The 20105-nt window shown below is 47.2% G+C and overlaps 1 protein-coding gene and 1 pseudogene across 1 annotated transcript; both read left to right on the forward strand.

Moving 5' to 3' along the window:
* The first annotated feature begins 9237 nt into the window (after positions 1–9237).
* On the forward strand, positions 9238–9378 carry LOC119437913 (U2 spliceosomal RNA; annotated as a pseudogene).
* An 8081-nt stretch (positions 9379–17459) lies between these two features.
* LOC119449918 (NPC1-like intracellular cholesterol transporter 1) lies at positions 17460–18275 on the forward strand. The gene has a single exon (XM_037713208.2). It carries the CDS (start codon positions 17509–17511, stop codon positions 18193–18195), a length of 687 nt encoding a protein of 228 aa, XP_037569136.1. The 5' UTR covers positions 17460–17508; the 3' UTR covers positions 18196–18275.
* Positions 18276–20105: the final 1830 nt, after the last annotated feature.

A 20105-nucleotide genomic window follows, 5' to 3' on the forward strand; every position in this document is an offset into this window, starting at 1 on the left:
CAGTTGTTAGACAAAGCTTTACATCAATAACTCTGTGCTCCTGCCTGTGACGATTGAAACGGACGTATTTGGACAAGTTTATGAAAGTACCTCCTGGTAATGTCCGCTTGTGGGGTCAGCGGGATGTCACCGATGTTTGTGTTCGCCCGAGCGCGCCCGTCCACTTTTTCAGGGTTCCTCGAAACTTTGATTATTAATTACTAGCTGGATCGCGAAGATATACGGGTATCTTTTCGGTAACTACAAGCGTCAGAGAAACAATTTCACAGCACCACCCTTCGCGACAGCCGCCAAATGCTGCGACGGAGCCCAACTGAGTTTACCCTTGCAAGAAACCCTACGTGAAGATCGTAACACGTGTTCATATAAAATTGCTTTTAGCAGTGTTTTTCCAAGAACACTTTTTTTCGCGCTCACTATTGTTCCCGATCGTAGAGAATATTTGCAGCCGGTTACTTCAGCGGACTGCTACTCTCCGTGTATGTTAATTTCGTTCGCGGTGGGTTGCGCGGAGGAAATGTTCGTGGGACCGAACGCTACTAATTCTCGGGAACCAATTGTCACTCCCCGAAATTTTCACGCAGCACCCTCTCCTGGGGTTTAATCTCTGTGCACTAATGGTTTTTCGCGCCGGCAGACCGCCGTAATAACTCCCATTTCTCACTTTTTTTTGGCTTAAGTGTATCCTCACTGTACGCAGTGTACGCTAAGTTTAAGCTGAGTATACCTTTACTTTACTGTATGTGAGGGTTGTTTGCAAATACGTTACACGAACAAGGCGTCTCATAACATAAGGCTGTGTTCATTCGAGTGCGCTCGGCCTGTAGCTGCCAATGGTACCGTGGAACGTAATTACTGGTTTCAACACTTTACCTGACACATAAAAAAATACCTCGCCAATACCGACAAATACTCTGCTCGCGACAAATACTCTCTACAACGTTTCAATACGTTAGCTCTATTCACGCAGCTGCCTGTGCGGATTCTTTGAATATCCTCCCTGTATGCACACCGAAGACAAAAAACTGACGCTGCCAAAAAGAAATTCAAACGAACACAAAGTAGCTTGCTACGCCGTAGTTGACTGCAAGTGAGGAAGCGATTTTCACTTATTGTTACTTGCGCGATGAAGAGAGAGAGAGAGAGAGACAAAAGGGAAGGAAAGACAGGGAGGTTATATAGGTAATGTGTAAGTACCTGCTGGCTACCCTGTGCTGGGGAAAGGGGTAAAGGGCATAAAAGGTGATAGAAGAAACAAATAAAAAAAAGTGAGAAAAATTAACACAATAACGCGATTCTACGCGCTACTACTTTCAAAGTCGGTCCTTAAGGACTTGAGCAAAGCACATAAGGCCTTGAGTGCCGAAACTCATCTGGGCCAGTGCCCTAGAATTTTTTCCTCTGTGAAGGGGCGAGCGTCTAGTTTTTCGAGCGCGGTCGCGAGCATTTTTCTTGCTCACAGAGGAGGTGCTTGATCCTCTCCTCGCAGCCACAGTTGTCGCAAGCAGGGCTGCCGACCATTCCAATGCGGAAGGAATAGGCGTTTGTGAATGCCACGCCGAGCCACAGGCGGCGCAGGAGTGTCGCTTCCGCTCGTGGTAACCCTGGTGGAAGAAGGAGTTGCAGACGTGGATCGAGTCTGTGGAGACGTGCGTTGGTAAATTCACTGGTGTTAAACAGATTCTGCGTAAGCTTGTGCGTGATGAAGGCGTGTGTTTAAATGTGCACGCTTCGTGTAGAAACAGGTGCGGCTGAAAGGAAGGAAACACAGAGCTAGTTCGTAGGAGCAACTTACACACTTGCCAGAAATGAAGGACGAGATGCAATTAAGAAAGCAATACCAGACGTACCAGTACCAGGAACACAATACCAGACGTACTTCGCTTAGGAGGTTGATGAACATGTTGCACCTGACCCTCTACCCTATGGACTTTACTGCACTCCTTGTGTCCACACTATTACCGAATAGGTTATATTGCTCCTGAAGAAATTAAGCCTTAACGCACAAACACGCACAAGAACACGAACGTGTCAATCGAGTGCAAGAGGAGTAGTACCGAGAGATGGCACAGAGGGTGGCACTGGTCGTGGTTTGTATAGAGAAGCTCTATAGGACGAACCGTGTAATTGGAATGAAGTGAATGTGCTTCAAGCCGTCTCTCCTCTGGGCGTGTCTAAACCACTCTATAACGGTTACGCCAACTTCCGAGATTGAAGAAATGCGATATGACAACGATTATATAATGCATACAAAGAGTATGTTTCTGAACTGTTCTTTGCTTACAGAGAGTAACGATTTCATTTAAATCGGATCCTGTTCGCCCTTCTACACTGTACCGCTGGTGAGACCGGAAGCTCTTGCCATCCTCAAAATTTGTTCCAAGTGGATACGCTTGCAATCTCCCTGGCTACAATTCGTAAATTTCAGTATGTGCATGCCGTAAAGTAATGAATTAATAACTTAAATAGTTATCTTTGTCGATTAGTTTATTATGTGTTTCGATTTCTTGCGCAAGTAATGTCCGCCTCTTAAATAATACAGCTCAAGGACTAGAATTATGCTATCTGCCACAGGTGCTTTTTAAAATTCTGTAAAGCCTAAGAATGATCAGCCCGTATACAACTAACCCGCAGCGGCGTCGCTGGCGCCGCAAATGCAGACCAGTTGCCGTTGAGAGCGAATAAATGTGAATGAAAAAGAATGGTATTATTACACCTAAAACTCACTTCTTCGTCCACACCATGACCACCCCAAGTATGCATATATGTAAAGCCAAAAGTACTTAACCTTCAATTGAACTTGCTTCTACAGCGTCTGTAGACCAGTCGCGTTGTTCGTGTGGCGTGTCCTTCGCGTGATGCCTGATAGTTTTTACCCAGCCCAAATCTTTGCTCTCGTCAAGCTTACCTCGATCATAGCAGCGCCGTTTACAGCGAGTGCCGCCGATACGCGCAGAGCGAGAGCGTGACTGTGGTCGGCCTGGAGCGGCCGCCGACGCAGCGGTTTGCACGAGCTTCCCACTGACGCGCGCGCGCGCGCGCATGCATGCAGCTCGGTCACGAGAGCATTCCGAATCGGGCGTCCGGCTGGCTCTGGCCATCGTCCATCTCACCCGGCGGCCCAACGGCACCCAGCAGCCAGCTGAGACACGTCGGGCAATCAACTCACCCTGCGAGGGGCACAGCCGATCTACGCGGCGGCGGGCGTAGCCTGCTGCTGCTGCTGCTGCTGATCGCCTCCCGACCGCCTGCGGTTGATGCGCGCCAAGTCCACCGGCGCTTCCCTGGCCGGTCGAGTCGTGCACACGCCTTGCCGGGGTCATCAAACATGTAGGCGACTCGAAGGAAGGAGAAAAAAGAAGTTAAAGGACGTCCAGGCGAACTTCCTATGCAGAACTGGCGAGACGGGTTGACGCCCAAGGCCTGGCATCCAACCTGGCCGATTGTTTTGAGGCACCTCTCTTTTAACCACTCCCCTCTTGTAGCTGCCCTTAAACCCCGGCTTCTTTCCGCGCTGATTCAGTTTTGCTTCGCCGCTTCTGTGAATCGGCACGACTTTACGCAACTCCTCCGAGCAGTGACTGTTTGTTATCGTCATGAGATTAACTGCACGTGGCGATAAGGTTAAATAGTGCACGTTCCTAATTTCCACAATCGCAGATCGCCGATGATGTTTTCATCCGATGAAATCATTCTTGAAGATGAGCTTGCATTGTGCGCATTATAGTCTGTCATGCATCATGGGGCGCGTTCCGTCGTCTCCAGCTCGTGCTCAAGACGCGACGAAAGTGACAGTGTACCACAGAGACCGCAAGGTGGGCCAATGTGACTGAGCGACTGAGCTCCCTACAAATGCCGCTGCTGACATCAGCCGTTGACTTTCAACGGAAATGGAACGACACTCTGAACGGCAACAGACCGGCGTCTGTTTCATGGCTTTCTAGTAGTTGAACGAGAAAGCCCATATGCATGTATGGGCCTTTCGCAACCGTGTCCTAATTATGCATGTTATGCACAGTTGGGATATGTAGTATAACGTGGAAACACGTGCCCCCAAAGCGATTACATGGGAGTGCGAATGCATAACGTATCTTAGAAAATGTGCTTCTTCCGCTCGCTAGGCTGCATGGCTGCATGCACGAACACATTTTTCCTTTGACAAATATTTGGACAGGTTATCCGACTTTGAAATATAATAAGAATGCTATTTATCGTTATATTTACCACATATCGTATGCCCTAATAGAGCACTATACGCATATGATACCAGAGTTCTTTGATAGTGATGCAAGCCGCGTTTACATGAATAGCGACAAGAGGCGCATTCTATCGCATTTCTAGAGCATCGCATCCGTGTGTATACGGCGCGGCAATGCGCTAAGAAGGCGGATTAAAAAGGAGAGGGTAGATCGAGACGGGTAAGTCAACTCACACGGTGCATGTAAAATCTGGCATCGAGAGAGGAAAAAATAGAGGCGGCTGCCGGCGTATACTCTCCCCTACTCACCGGCAAAATGCCGGAAACAGATTCCAGCTTGTTTCAGAAGAAGGGGAACGTGCCACATGTAAACGCTGTTGTATAGTATTGCCGCGATGTGCTAGGAAAGGCGATACGCTACTATCGCATTCACGTAAACGCGGCTTCTACTAAGGGACTTGTCCAAGTTAAATGGAACACTACGGTGAGGCTTAGCCGGCCGCCCTCGTGCGTGACTTAAAGCAGGCAACTGTAGCACTTGCATGGGCATTGGCTAATCAGTGAAAGTTGCTCGAAAGCGCAACATCAATACGAAATGAAGCTAAGGACATCAACCCGTACTAACCGTTTACCTCCCCTATTCTTTCGTTTAAACGAGTACGCAATTACCTTTCATTCTACCAAATACTTGTACCTAATTCAAAAAGATACATCACACGTGTCTTTTGCTTTGCTTCCTTAATCAAAATATTTAAAAAGAAAACCTCAGAAATAGGCGTTCCCTGGATGCACGGGCGAGTTTAAAATAATATTACCGTATTCACGGGCCTCTGCATGCATTTGGTTTCAACAGGAAATGCTTCATGGTTTCAACAGGAAATCATCATTCGGGTCCACAAAGGTCAAGCGGAGCCAGGCATGCTTTGTGCACGAGTACGCTTGGGCGTTGCTTTCACGCGGCGCTACGCTCACCTTTATCGACCGACCGACGAACAGCCCTGACTGCGAGCACTTTTAGGTGTCTGAAACTGTGGGGCACATGTGTTTGCCCAAGCATATGCGTCGGAGCGACGGACACTGAATCGGCAGGCAACCGCTATCTGAGAGTCTTAATTGTTCTGCGTCCGTGACCTGGCAATACAACTGCAAGGCAAACAGCAATAGCTTTTTTTTTTTTTAAATTTTTCGCATCGAGGCAATGAACGCGCGGCTTTAGTATAGGGCGACTTTGTAACGTACACACTGCGTCAGCAGTGTGTACGTGTGTACGTGCACATCCCTCTCCACCTGTCTTCCTCATCATCATTCTTCATCAGTTACTTTGCTTTAATTCTATCTTCACCAGTGCAGAGCAGCGGGCTATAGCGCACCTGCATGCTCGGGCCAAACTCTAGGCTTTGGCTGTTTTAAAGTCCCTTTATCTCTTGAGCATTATTGCCTGTCCGCATTATAAAACCTGCCGGTAAAAGAAATGAGTGCCTAAACGGAGTACCACCACCTTAAATAGTTTCTACAGCGTGCAAAACAGAGAAATTGAAGCCTGGACGAGCAGGAGTCATCATTTGCGACAGGACCAGTAAAATGTAAGCGCTAAAGACGAGTCATTCATTAAGTTGCGAAACGGTCGAAGAATGTTTCATTTTTTGTCACTTACACTCTCGGAGCCTCAGGCGCAACAGAGGGGAGTGGATATGAGAATGCAGCGAAAATAACAATGCAGCAAAAAAAAAAAAAAAACACAAAAGTGTCCAAGAAATTCTCGCTATCCGGTGTTAGCTAACGTCACACGCAACAGGAAATTAATTTAAATAGTTATAACATTCGCGGGAATTGTGCGTGGATCCAATAAATGAACGCGTGGCCGAAAAAAGACCGGTAAAATCCCTCGGAGGGACAATATTCAGTTCCAGCTTTATGACGGTGGTCGATGCGTTGCGATTCATAGTGTCGTCCTGTAATCAGTTGACCCTGAAATTCAGGATGGTTATCAAATTCGAGAAAAAGTGTTAGGCGCGTAATAACGCATCGAAATGATGATTAAAGGAAGACCGAAAATAGCGTTCGGCGTTGTTACAATTTCCAAATATACAGCAGATCATTTGTGGACACGTTTCAATGAATCAACGAGGCCAGGGCGGCATACTGAAATAGCATGTTCAAATTTTGGGATGTATTAGAATATTGTAAAGTGGACACTTTAGGAAAATTGTAGCGCTAGAAGTGTTACGACCGAAATTGTTCCACATGCACTATAACATTGCGTTAGCCGCGACGTAAACGCCTAGGTATAACTACGAGCTTACAATTTCTGAAGAGGTGCTATTTGAGGGATCACTAGCTAGGCAGTGAGTCACCCACGGACACCCAGTGAGCAGACGAATTTTAAGGATACCGCAGACGGAAGTTGTTTAACATAAATTAGAAATAACAGGAATGCCAGGACCGAGTCTTCGGGTATTCCAGACTGAATGTCCCTGAAACAACTATATCCATCAACAGTAACCGAATTAGTGTGGTTAGACGCAAATCACGCATTAGTGCTCGTGTATGGTTAAAGTCTTCCGGGTGTATTGAAGAATTTGTAATGTAGACATTGTAGAATGAAAAAAAAAAAAAAATCCCGATCTGCAGGTTTCTGATGCAGTTTTTTTCCAATCCTGAAAGAGAGCCCGCGAAACACGGAAAAGTGCCGCGCGACAGGGAATTCTTCAGGATGGTCTACAATTTTCTCATTGACACTTTTGCTCTGAATATAATATTTGAGAAGTTGATTACTTATTAATAGCTAATTATGCAATCAGGCAAAATGCAAGAAATAGTCTGAGTTGCTCCAAGCGACGGCAAACAACATTACCTTGGTTCGGTAATCACACACACACACACACGCACACGCACACGCACGCACGCACGCACGCACGCACACACACACACGCACGCACGCACGCACGCACGCACGCACGCACGCACGCACGCACGCACGCACGCACGCACGCACGCACACACACACACACACACACACACACGCACACACACACACACACACACACACACACGCACACACGCACGCACGCACGCACGCACGCACACACGCACGCACACAAATCAGTGGGACCTTTGTTGACTGAGTGATCTAGTTATTATAAATGATAAGTGTGGGGAAGAAGTAAATTGTTGTATGAATCAATGAAGAAAGTGCGTGTCGGATGAATAACGAGTGAATCCCACACTGTCAAGTGCGGTGTCCCACAGGGCAGCGTTTTATCGCCGCTTCTGTTTAACACAGTACTCGCCGCGCTTCCAAGTCGCTTGCCTCGAGACAGTGACTTTCCTGTGAGCATAGATATCTATGCAGATTGTATTCCTCTGTGGATAAGCGGCCTTTCGCACCTTGAGCCGCGGCTTCAGAGTACTTCGGTGAAGTTGGCCTGCAGATATCACCTGCTAAGTCGGCTGCGATAGCATACCATCCTAAACAACGCGCTCGTCGAACAATGAGCTGACTGTACCTTGACGAAACGCCGATAAGCTGGGTGCGACAATGCCGTTATTTGGGCGTAATTGTGGATGATCGCATCTCTTGGCGTCCTGCCGTTAAATTTGTACGACGGGAACCGCAATCCCTCCTCAAGTACATGTGGCCGCCTTGACTGCTAGAGGTGCTGGCTGCGACCAAACAACTGCTCTGCAGGTGTACCAGTCATCTGTACTCTCAGGCATTATGTACGCGTTACCAGTCCTGAAAGTACCACCTAGTTTGGTGGCCCAACCGGAACGAGGTCATCGGGTTGCCCTTCGACTAATGCTGGGATTACCTCGAGAGGCTCAATCTGTTCCATTACTCACTGAAGCGCATCAGTTATTCCTGAGGCTGCAAGCAGACCAGAGAGCTCTATATCATATTGAGAGTATGCACCGCGCATCGAATGGTCAATCGCTCCTTCATCGTCTGATTCACCGCCTGTTTTCTAGCATGGGAAAAATGGCGGCAATATTTATGAACGTTGCTGATATTTATGAGCATGTTGCTTCAGTTGCGCCTCCACCTCCGAAAGATATCACGAAACATGTATTCCCCATTTACCTCACAATCCCTGACATACACAAAAAGTTTGATATGCCTGTTTCGACAATATTCCAATTGGCTCAGTCACACATGTTCGAAAGATTTCCAGATTACCTTCAAATATTCATAGATGCATCTGCACACAGCGACGGTCAAGGCGCCTCTGCAGCTTTTTTCTGCCCTTCAACTGAAGTATACGACGTATATATCGTATACCCCATCCAGCCTCGTCAACAACTGCGGAGCTAGCAGCAATTAATGTTGCACTGTAATACGTGCAAGAGGAGGTAATCACATCAAAGATAGTCATCTTTACGGACTCCCGCGCTGCACTTAGCAGATTACAACGCAATCATATTGATTGCCCAGTTGTGCGCAGCATTACTGACTCTGCCAACAAAATTTCATCACGTGGGGTATCTCTCGTTGCCAAATGGATACCTTCACACGTAGGGATCGCCGGAAATGAAGAGGCTGATCGGTTGGCTTCAACTTGCACTCATAACGAGTGTACTTGCCCTGAAATTTTGTGCAAGCTTGATGACGCTCGTCTGCTGATTCGTCGCCACCTACTCAAGCAGCATCCAGACTAGCGCGTCGCAAATGGAACTTTCCCGCCCGGGTCGAGGCTCGCCTCGTCTCGTCGAGCTAGAGCGCCATTCCTGAATCTAATGGTTGGCTGTATATATATATATATATATATATATATATATATACAGGGGCTATCACAATTCCGCCTTGCATTTGTACGGAACAGACATCCCCACAGTTAGTGGCATTGTCCTCTTGTTATTCAGGGGTGTATAGTTCTACACACATTTTCTCCTTTCCGCATATGACCACGCCTCCTGCTCCTGAGTGCATGTGCTATTCACAAACGATTCCAGTATACCCATCGACTCAACACAATGAATCTTGATTTATTATTATTATTATTATTATTATTATTATTATTATTATTATTATTATTATTATTATTATTATTATTATTATTATTATTATTATTATTATTATTATTATTATTATTATTATTATTGGCGGAGTGGCTTGAAGCCTGCTTCACCTCCGCCGCGGGTCGGCCCGGTATTGCACGACTTCCGGGATCGGCCCACATTTTTGCCCACGGACACGACAAATGCATTACAGAGTGGAGGTATGCAGCTTCGCTGTAAAAACATCGTCTAAGAGGGCGACCAACTGCGTTAAAGATGCACGGCGAGTTACGGAAGCACCTCTGTCGCTATACTTCCGCGATTCGAACTCCCCGTAAAGACTGCGCACTCGAGATCATTTCTGGCACGCTCGCGTTTCGCTATCGGGGCTGACGAGAAGCGCACTGAGAGGGAGATATAGGCCGTAAGGCAGAAATTATCGGCTGGTTTAAGGACTGGGAAGAGACGTTTCTCAAGTGGTCCAAAAGTAGCCCGTAAGCTGGAGCAACCTTTTGTGCATTCACCCTCCGCGCCTTCCTCTTCGCAGCGGCACAGCTACAAAGCGCTAAGAAGCAAAAGTGCGCTGGTCCCGCCATCTCGCAGCGTGTTCTTCATAGGCCATCAACTATTGCTAGTTAAGCATTGAGCAGCTATAGCCGCAGGGTAACATTACGGCCGGAAATGTGGCTGCTTAGTCGATCGATGCACAGCCTTCTTCTCGCGCCGCTTGCATGACATCCGTTGCACGCGCGCATGGGGAAGCGTCGAGCACGTCGTGCTGTTCGTGGCTTGCAGCGTGGCACTGCGGCTGTTGCGCTCGACTATACGAGCGTATGCACCCAATCGCCGCTACGGGGCCTCGCCAATTGTTAGCCAGGCTCGAGTTACGATCCGGCGGTGACCGTGGGCACGTTCATCATGCGGCGTCCGCGAGCGACGTCGCCGGCGCTGACGAGAGAAAGCGCCCCCCACCTGCACGCACGCTCCCGCGAGAATCTCCAAAGTGGACAACGGCGCCCGCGCCGTGTGCTCGCTCTCTCTAATTCAGTTTTCACTCCGACTGCCTTTTAATTGCTCGTCAGGGATTTGGAGAAGGCGGCTTGTGTTTTCCGGCCGTCACTGCGGGCATCACGACCGCCACCCGAGGGAGCCGTGATGGATGGGCGCCGAATTTCGGGCGAATCGTGACGGTGGCAATGCGGCCGCCGGCACGACCCGCGGCGGCTGCTGCAGCGCCTCCTGATGGATGGGGGGCCAGCGCAATGTGTCGTTTCATTATGCCACGGCAATTAGCTTGTTCCGAAATAGATAAATCGGCGGCGCCGCAGGCGATGCCCTTCTCGACGGTTTACTCCTCGTATACGGACGCATCACCGTGCGACTGCCTCGCATGCTCTGAAAACAGCTCGTTTTGCCCCCCCCCCCCCTCCCCCTTTCTCTCTCGAAGCAATCGCCGAGGAACGGCCTGTTCCATCTCTCTTGACAGCTCTTGTTATAACAGCCCGCGATCATTTTTATTTTTATTTTTCTCTTGTTTTGCACTTTACGTCTTCATTTTTCCCTGTTCAAATAAATAAATAAATAAATAAATAAAAATGACACGACACCGCCTCCATCAACATTTCACTCAGCGTTGGTGCTGGCGTCGCCAAGGTCGATGTCGCTGCGTAGTGGCGCGTTACTGCCGGCGTATGCTTCGCTCTCATATGATTCACGCGAGTCCGCGATCGCACTATGTCGCGAGCGGATTGTGGCACGGTGTCTTGGCCATTTGGTCTCCATTTAGGCGGTTCTTCAGACAGCCGACAATATGATTACCAACCGCGGCCGCCGCATTCCGACGGTGGTTGAACATAAAACGTGCGTGTACTTACTTCAGCGGCAAGTTAAGCAAGTTTGTGCCGTGCCACTGGGGTGGAACACCATTTCACGTGTATTTAATTTCGTATATTTATTATCTAGGACCTGTGGAGGCATTACAAACAGATGTGGTACAATATATAACGGAAATACTTTTTATTATGGTAGCACATAATTGCAAACCGCAGGTTCATGGACGTTTCACTATCTGTGGCAGAGACATGGAAGCAGAAAGACGATTCCGGTCTTTGCTGGTCTTCCAAATTTGACTTTCGAAATACAACTCACACTTGCATTGTGGCACCTCAAATTTCATTTCGCGGTCAATGCAGGGTGACAGATACCAAAGAGGTGTGCAATTAAATAATTTTTTTAAATCACTGTTATTATTGCAGGAACATTCAAAGGGCGGTATCTACGACGTCTGCTAACCAGGGTGTCGAACCGAAAAAAAATACCGATTCGGTTCGAATTCGGGTTTAGCACGTTCCGATATTATTCTGGTTAACTTCTGGTTTGAAGAAATCAACTTTTTTAATGGTTCGCGAACCGGTTCAGCACAGTAAACTTTATTCTGCCCTATGGCGAAATGCTGCACAGTGGTATCGACTTGTCCGCAAGGCGCATGCGCAGGCTTGGTCAGTAGGTGGAATAAATGGGCTCCCTGGCACACGGGAGACGCAAAATATGCAAAAGGAGTAACCAATCATGATACAAATTGCGACAAGAGTAGATACGCAGCACGGCTAGTGCCAGCGCCACCTAGATAGCACAAGGCCTACGCACTCCGATCTATGACGTCATGCTGGCTGGCCCGACTGCCATAGAATCTAATGGGGATGCTCCCGCGTAAGCAATAGTGATTTTGACGTCACCGCTTTCGTCACGCCAGCCTTGGCAATGGAAATTTCGGGCCAGGTAGCATGACGTCATAGATCGGAGTGGTGTAGGCCTTGTGCTATCTAGGTGGTGTTGCTATAGTGCACAGCAGTGACATCGAGGTGAAAGCAACAGCACCGACGCTCAGTTCAGGCAGCACGCGCGCTACAGAGACACAAGAGAAGAAAAGAAGGGGTTGGCAGAGCGATGAGCAGACGGTGATGACTGAACCAACCAATATCCTTCGCTTCTCAGGACCCCGCCGAAGCCGTGATGCCTGGCCATATTTGACCTTCTTCAGATATAGTGAAAGCGAAAGCTTCCACGGCATACAATGCTCACATAATATTAATGCTTCGGCCTCAACACGTACCTATCAGCACATATCTATTAGCACATGCCTATAATCATACAGAGTTATCAATACCATCTATCCCCATTTGGCACATAACGCTACTCGCGAATCGTAACGGTGTTCTCGTGGGGAGTGCCGACACAAAAATAGTTATTTCGAAGAATCGCTTTCGGAGAATCGCGGGCAAACCTTGTACTTGTTTTTCCCGAATAAAAAAATGTATGAGCCCCAGTTTGCACCCTATATGCTTGAATCATTACGGACCGAACCGGTAACCATTATAATTTTTTTGGTTAAGTTTCAGTTCGGGCTCAGGTACGTTCTAAGAATATCGGTTCGGGTCTGGGTTCAGCTCTGGCTAGAATTCCGGTTCGGTTTCGGTTCGACACCCTGCTGCTAACAAGGTGTGGTATGGCAAGTGTTTCCGTCATGAATGATGCAATGGCTAAACGAATTAGCTTTGGAATTATGTAACGAGCAGAATGATTCTGTACAAATCCAGCATAGAATATGAACTAGACGGCGAACCCCGCATGTCTGAAAGGTGATCAAGTTTAGAGCGTTACAGCGTCTTATGTGGAGAGGCCGTCAATGAAATAGGGTTTAGGGGAAATTTTCGCGAAGAAAGTTGAACCACGTATTGGTATTGTTGGTAAAGTAGTCGGCATTCTTTCGCCATGACAGGTTCTCACTCATGTAAATGATTAGCTTTCATATCTGTCGACGAACTCAAAGAGGAGACTACGAAAATGACAGGTAAATGAGCTAGACTGTTTAACTATTCGTGTCACCCTCTCTCTTTTACATTTGTTAGTGTAAAGATTCATAAAGTCAATCGTTGCACCAAATGCACGAAATTATGTCAAGGTTAGATTGACGGCTATAAGTACCAGACGTGCTGGAAATTTGTCGGTATATAACACAATCATGATGAAACCGCTCGAACTTAAACGCAATGCACGACTTACACCCCACGTATGATACCCGAACAAACATTATGTCTTAAGGTAAGCCTTAATCGCAATAAGAAAAAAAAAGCCTTATATTTACGATAATAGTATCAGGGAGGCCATTTATGTAGTAAGAATAAGAGGACGCCTGAATACAGACCTTTCAGGAATGCCCGACGTTACTGCAGTTACTGTATGTGAGCTGAAGGGACATTCAGTAAGTGTTACCTTTTGCGTCCTATCTTATAAAAAATGCTTGATCTTTTTTAAGAATGCTATAAGCAATGTCAATTTTATTAAGTTTCAACAGCACTAACTGGCGTGATAGGGCACCAAGTGGCTCAGCGAAGCCGATTATTAAACACTCGCTTGCTTAATAGCGACAAAGAAATCATTAATAAGAGCGAATAATGCAAGCGAAAACCCCTGATATGGTCGAAAAATCACCGGAGTTGCTAAGGTGTAAGATTCTTAGTAGTAGTAGTAGTAGTAGGAGTAGTAGTAGTAAAACTTTATTATAATCAGAAACCGGACAGGCTCCTACCCCAGTCCACAGAGGGGGTAGGGGGTTGAAGACGAAGTTTGTCCAGCAGGGTGGAGCCCCTATTCCAAGGCCCCACTAGCACGGGCACTAGCACTAAGTATATTGCAGTAAATTATAAGTTTACGTTGCTTGAATGAGATACATGGTAAGGAGACCGGCCTGTAATTGAACGAATTATGGCCAGCTTAAAAATCGTGCATGTGCGATAGAATAGAACTCTGAGGAACACGTATCTGTATATTGTTCGTGAGAGTTGTGGTTCCGGCTGCCGCTATGGATCTGAGTGTTCTGCTCTCCCGCAAGGACTTCAGAATGCTTAGGGAGCCAGCGTTCGCGGGCATTTTCCTAGTTTTGGAATATGGCCCATCACCGAGTACTTTCACTTTCACTTAATTTCGTCCTATATTCAAACTTTTTTTGGCTCTTCAGTCAAACGTATCGCTCGAGATATGGAGCCGGACGTCTCTGTAGTTAGGTCGCTTGCCCACACCGTCGTCCGCCTATTTATGCCGAGATGCACTGATGGTGGGAAGTTGAGGTTGCGAAGAGAGGCAAGCAGCAACCTGCTCATTTGCATATTTAGTTCAAGGACTGCCACGAGGTCTTCTTTTTAAACCTTGAAACTTGGCTAGACCGGATACTACGAGATGGATGGTCAATCAGCTGGGCCGTAGATGTCGTCATGATGTCCCGCCTGCTCCTCTTATCCTACGCTCGCCCATCCGCGAGAGTGGGGAGAAGGGTGAACAGATTGCCAAACGGGAGACTGTCTCCGGGTGCCTTGGTTACTCCCGGATCACACAGTCTGACCGAAGGTTGCTCTTTCTAATAGGGCTTCACAGAATATCCAATCTACGCAGTTGTAGTGGTTGGTTCAGGCTACTGGCTAATTCGTCGCAAATCTTGCCAAATGGCTGGCTTGCCCATGGCATGCTTTTCTGGCAGAGGTTCACAGGAAAGCCATCAGGAGACTCAACTATTGTACGTAAGGTGGGCACACGTCGTTCCTAGGCTTGTCACCGATGCCTGTGCGTCGGGCTTCTCGATAAATACAGATGAGCTTGCCCTGATGAGAGGCCCTTCTCGACCGCCTTTAGAAGATGGGTCATTGAAGTGATAACTCCGCTATAGCAATGTGTAATATCAGGGTAGTTGGCATTCCGTTACTGAACGTCCAACGCACTTGCGAGTGATTACTCCGACACCAACCTTACAGAATTCAGAGCGACTCAGCATCCATGATTAATTAGGAGTAGACGGTGCAGTGTTCGCCACCCCCAGATGCAGCTGGCAAACGCTTGCCAGCCCACACGCAACCCGTTGTGTTCTGACTGCGAGTATATACCTAAAGTCGGTGAACCGCTGAAACGAATCATGAAACGTGAATCGTGAATCGTGAAATGAATCAAGGTGACGCTAGCGCTGACACACATTCTAGTCGTTATGCGCGTTGAACTTACTCAGATCGAGTTATACTTTGAAACATGCTAGAAAGTTTAATCAGCCGCAGTTTCTGCGCTCACGTCCTTTCATTAAGAAATGAAATTGTCAAAAAAATTCGCCCCTGGACACCTTTCGTCACAAGGGTGGTGGTGTTCTGTGCCGATGTAGAGAGAGAGAGAGAGAGAGAGAGAGAGAGAAGAAATGGGGAAGGCAGGGAGGTTAATCAGAGGGGAAGATCCGGTTTGCTACACTACCCTGGGGAGAGGGGGGAGGGAGAGGTAAAGTGCAGGAAAGTAGAGAGAGAGAGAACGAAAGGGAGCACAGATACACAATCACAGTCGGTCACTGTCACCGCAAAGAATCACTGCACAGCACAGTAGCACTTGTAGCACTGTAAACATCAATTCAGGCTACAGCCGCTTGTCCAATTCGCGTAGGTCTGGTAATAAAGATATAGGCATAATGTTGTAATCAACCTAAAGTACTGTTCCAGTTAGGCGGTATTCAAGTACGTTGTAAACATGGCGGGACAACCAAGATATTCCAACTTTCTTGAAGTTAGATAAAAAAAAACGAATGATCAGTGTTTTAAATGCCGTAACTTGACTGCGTGCCCGTCAAGGCAGGTTCTCGAAGTTTTGCGGACTATTGGCAGTAAATATACATGAATCTCCCGGTGAATATTGTGCCAGAAAGGATAATTATAGAGGTTTAGTGCTATATTTGTATTATGGATAATGACAATGTAAAAATTAATTTGCACACACCTTCTGCGTATTTTTTTTCTCTCTTTGTGCGTAATGGTACATACGGCAGTAAACAATCCATGACACCCCCTTATATTATTTAACGATGTATTACGACATATATATTACCCGCCGCGGTGGCTCAGTCAGCTAAGGCGTTGCGCTGCTGAGCACGATCGCGGGATCGAATCCCAGCCGCGGCGGCCGCATTTCGATGGAGGCGAAATGAAAAAACACCCGTGTGCTTGCGTTGTAGTGCACGTTAAAGAACCCCAGGTGGTCAAAATTAATCTGGAGCCCTCCACTACGGCGTGCCTCATAATCAGAACTGGTTTTGGCACGTAAAACCCCAGAATAAATCAAATCAAATCAATCAATTACGACATATAATTATAAGTTATATCTTTGAACGAGTATGAGGCTCCAGGAATCTATCATTTCGTTAAAACAGCATCCTCAAGTAGAGTGTTACTACATTATTTCTACCAACCTCTGTCCGTCGATTATTATAAATTTACAGTTATATGTTTTTTCACCACAAGGTGCCAACGGAGAAAGCATTTTACAAATATGCATAGGTGGTCATGCATTTAGGCAAACCACTTAGGTGCTCATCGTCGTGACAAGTGTGCTTCAAAGCATCGCTATAGACGCCGACAGAGCTGATATGATGACGTCACGGGGAAGTGGGTGTTGCCTTGAGCTATTTGTTGATTGCCTGTTGTTTGTTGTTTCGAATATGCAATGCAACTGTGCAATAATATCCCTACAAACACGCACTGATAAAAACTAAGGGCCTTTCACGGCATAATTTTTCCACAGTACTAATAATCATCAGTCTCCCGTACATGTCCTCTCTTTAAGGATATGCACCCGTTAATTTCCTTTGAGGAACGCTACAGGTTGCCAAGAGAGGCAAGGTAATTCCTGGGAAGTACCGACACGTAGAGACAATGAAATTAAACGCGAAGAAGATTGATTGTGATTATTGTTGTGGGACAATGCATACGTAAAGTTAAGTTTATTAAAATTTGATGCTGCTTGCTGTCTAACGTTTCAAATTACGCTCATAATGTGGCTCCTCCTCTATTCCAAAACGTCGTTTTTTTGAGTGATGTTAAGTGCGAGTTATTGAGAGTGAATCACCTTTATAGATGTAATTTATTTTACATTCATTTATTTTCCCAAGGACATCGCTACGTGCTAAGTGCCTAAATGGTCCGACTGCCCTCATGTTCAGTGAGGCCTTTTAGTATTACGCAATGCAACACTTGACATACGAACCTGCAGTCGAACGGCTGGCATCCCTGCATCAGACAATTAAGCGATATGAGCTGCAGGGGGTATCTATCTAACGAAGGTCCGGCGTTTATCCGCGTGTGTTATCTATAAGGTCACTCTGCGTTATCTAACTCACACGAGAAACTGCGGGCTAAGCACAATTGTCGCGCGAACCGAGCGCTGCGAGCCGTATAAAAGGAGCAGACGTTAGACCCACGGATGCACCATTGAGTCCTCCGTGACGGGCACGCATCACGATGTCTAACAGCTGGCTTTTCACCATCGCCCTCAGCGTCGCGCTTGTGTCGTCGGCACTGGCCGAGTGCGTTACTTACGGCAACTGTGGCACAGAGCCGGACACCGGCAAGCCGCTGCCATGCGCCGTCAACCGTGGTCCACAGCCCCTCGAGAGTAAATTCCTGGAGAAAGCGTGTCCCGCTCTGCGCGACCCTTCCGGCAAGCCAGCGCCAGTTTGCTGCGACGCTAAGCAGGCGGAAAGCATGGTGTCCGAGTTCAAGACCCTCCGCAACCTCGTCAACGAAAAAAAATATAAGGGGTGCTTGCTCAACTTCCAGAACCTCGTCTGCCAGGCGTACTGCTCGCCGAAACAGTCCGAATTCGTCGCCATCAACGGGACCAGCACCGAGGAAAGCGGCAAATCCTCGGCCACGGAGTTGGTCTATGCCGTGCACCCGAGCTTCGCCGAGGGACTGTACGCAGCTTGCAAGGGCGTTCCCACCCGAATATTCGGTGTCAAGTTGATGCGTTTCATGTGCGGAAAGCACGGCGCTGCCAAGTGCTCGCCCCAACGCTTCCTCGACTTCGTGGGCTCCGTCTCCTCGGAGGGCGGCCACTCGCCGGTCAAGATGAAATTCGAACTCACCAAGAGCCAGTATACAGTGGGTGACCGGAAGCTGGAGCCGTACAACCCCAAATTAATCTGACCTAGCAGAAAGCTGGCGCGCGCACGCGGTTGAAACGGTTGATATTGGTGCAATAAATTGCATTACTCGACACAGCAGAAGCTGTAAGAACTGTTTATTCTTACTCTCTGCCATTACGGTGGCATCTATCGAAAATAATTTCTCGGAGGTCTTCAGTTATTCATTGCAGGCCACGGTCAGAAAACGCATCACTCCACATAGCTTACTTATCGAATGCTGTAAGTGGAACGTGGGGACGGCCTTAATGTCGTCTGAGCAATCCTGAAGGACACAATTTTCATGGTCCAGGCTGATTAAGCATATGCATACAGTTCCAGCTTGTTATACAAGTTTCAGCATTATAAAATTGTTTATTTGCGTCTCCAGACTGTGACGCCAGAAAGCATTCTGTTCTATAGTTTGAGACAGGCCCAACGCGCAAAGGAGTAAAAACGACTGAAGCAGCCAGCAGCCCTCACGTGGCCTTCATGTAGATAATTCCCCAAGACGAAAATCAAAAGATTGCTCCTCAGCTCTGTGCGTATGTTGAGTCCTTGCTGGTTACTCACGTCTGGTAATACTCGAATATATGGCCGAATTATGCATACTTTGGCTTTCGGAAGGCTGGCAATCGTTTGCGTTGATAACAACAACGAAGCTCGTTGCGTTTCGTGTCCGGTCGGTAATTTACCCATAGAAGTATAGAAAAATATACTTCTGAGCGGAACCCAGTGTTCTGGTTCACGGACGGATTGCTGGAGCAGCGAAACGCATCGGGCATAGAATTTCGTCGTTGGTTCACACAAAGAGAGTTTAAAAGTGACCACTTTCACAAACTAGGAAATTGGAATGCCGGCAGCAGGTTTACCCCTCGCCTTGTCTGAGCATACTGTGCAGGATGACGAATCTATATATATATATAGTTGCCACTGGGCGCCTGCAACCGCTGCAGCTGTATGCCCAAACTACGATCGTAATTCAACAACAATAACAACAAGACGTTGAAGACGACTTTTGGTGATGAAGTTCATAAACGCAATACATCTGCGTAGCATAGCAAGTTTGGGTTAATTCGGTTTCGGGGAGGATGTGCGCATAGTTCCATCGAAGTGGCATATTGCGATGGAAGTACGGCAGCATTTCATTCAAAGGCGTCACTAACTGCAAGGACAATTTTAGACGCATTGTAGCAAAGTGATGAGCCGCTATTGTGCTGAAGAATATCTTGAGTGCTCTTGTTGGAGTACTCAACTGAGTACTAATGATTGGAGGTTAAAGCATTCATGCATTAGTGTTTCCGCAAAGCTCGCATTGCGAGGCAGTCTTGTCATTCGGAAACCGTGGAATCTTCTCTAGCATTGACGCAAGAGTAGAAAACAAACGGAGATTAGAGATCGCACACGGAACTTTGTGGTGATATCACAGGCACGCGGGACAGCGCACACGCTAAGCGACACGTATGTTTTGTCTTTTGTCAGGTCTGTCAAGGTCGTTTTGTTGAATGCTCGCAGATGTTTGCGGCTTTGCAGAAATGTAAATTCAGTTGGTAATTTTTGAGTATCACATGGCTGTTGGGCGCCTCGTATGCTACTGCGACTGCAACTTCTTGGTACCGACCCGACAAGTATCTCCCTACATTTCTCCGCCACCCAGATGCATTTATTACTTCCCAATAAAAAAGTTATTTGAGTGACACTATGAGTTGATGTATAAGAGGTGCAGTGAATGCCTGAAAGATTCAACAACCGCAAATATATTTTTAATTACGGCAGAAATCATCTCACGATGACTGTCAACGGTAATGCGAATTAGCATTCAAGCAATGCAGCGAAATACCATATTGGTGAAGTCAAAGTCAAGAGAGAGAGAGAGAAAACAAGAGGTGGAAGGCAGAGCGGTTCGCCAGGTTAAGTGTGCGGTTGGCTACTCTT

This window comes from Dermacentor silvarum, chromosome 1 (genome assembly GCF_013339745.2).
Source record: "Dermacentor silvarum isolate Dsil-2018 chromosome 1, BIME_Dsil_1.4, whole genome shotgun sequence".
NCBI lineage: Eukaryota > Metazoa > Arthropoda > Arachnida > Ixodida > Ixodidae > Dermacentor > Dermacentor silvarum.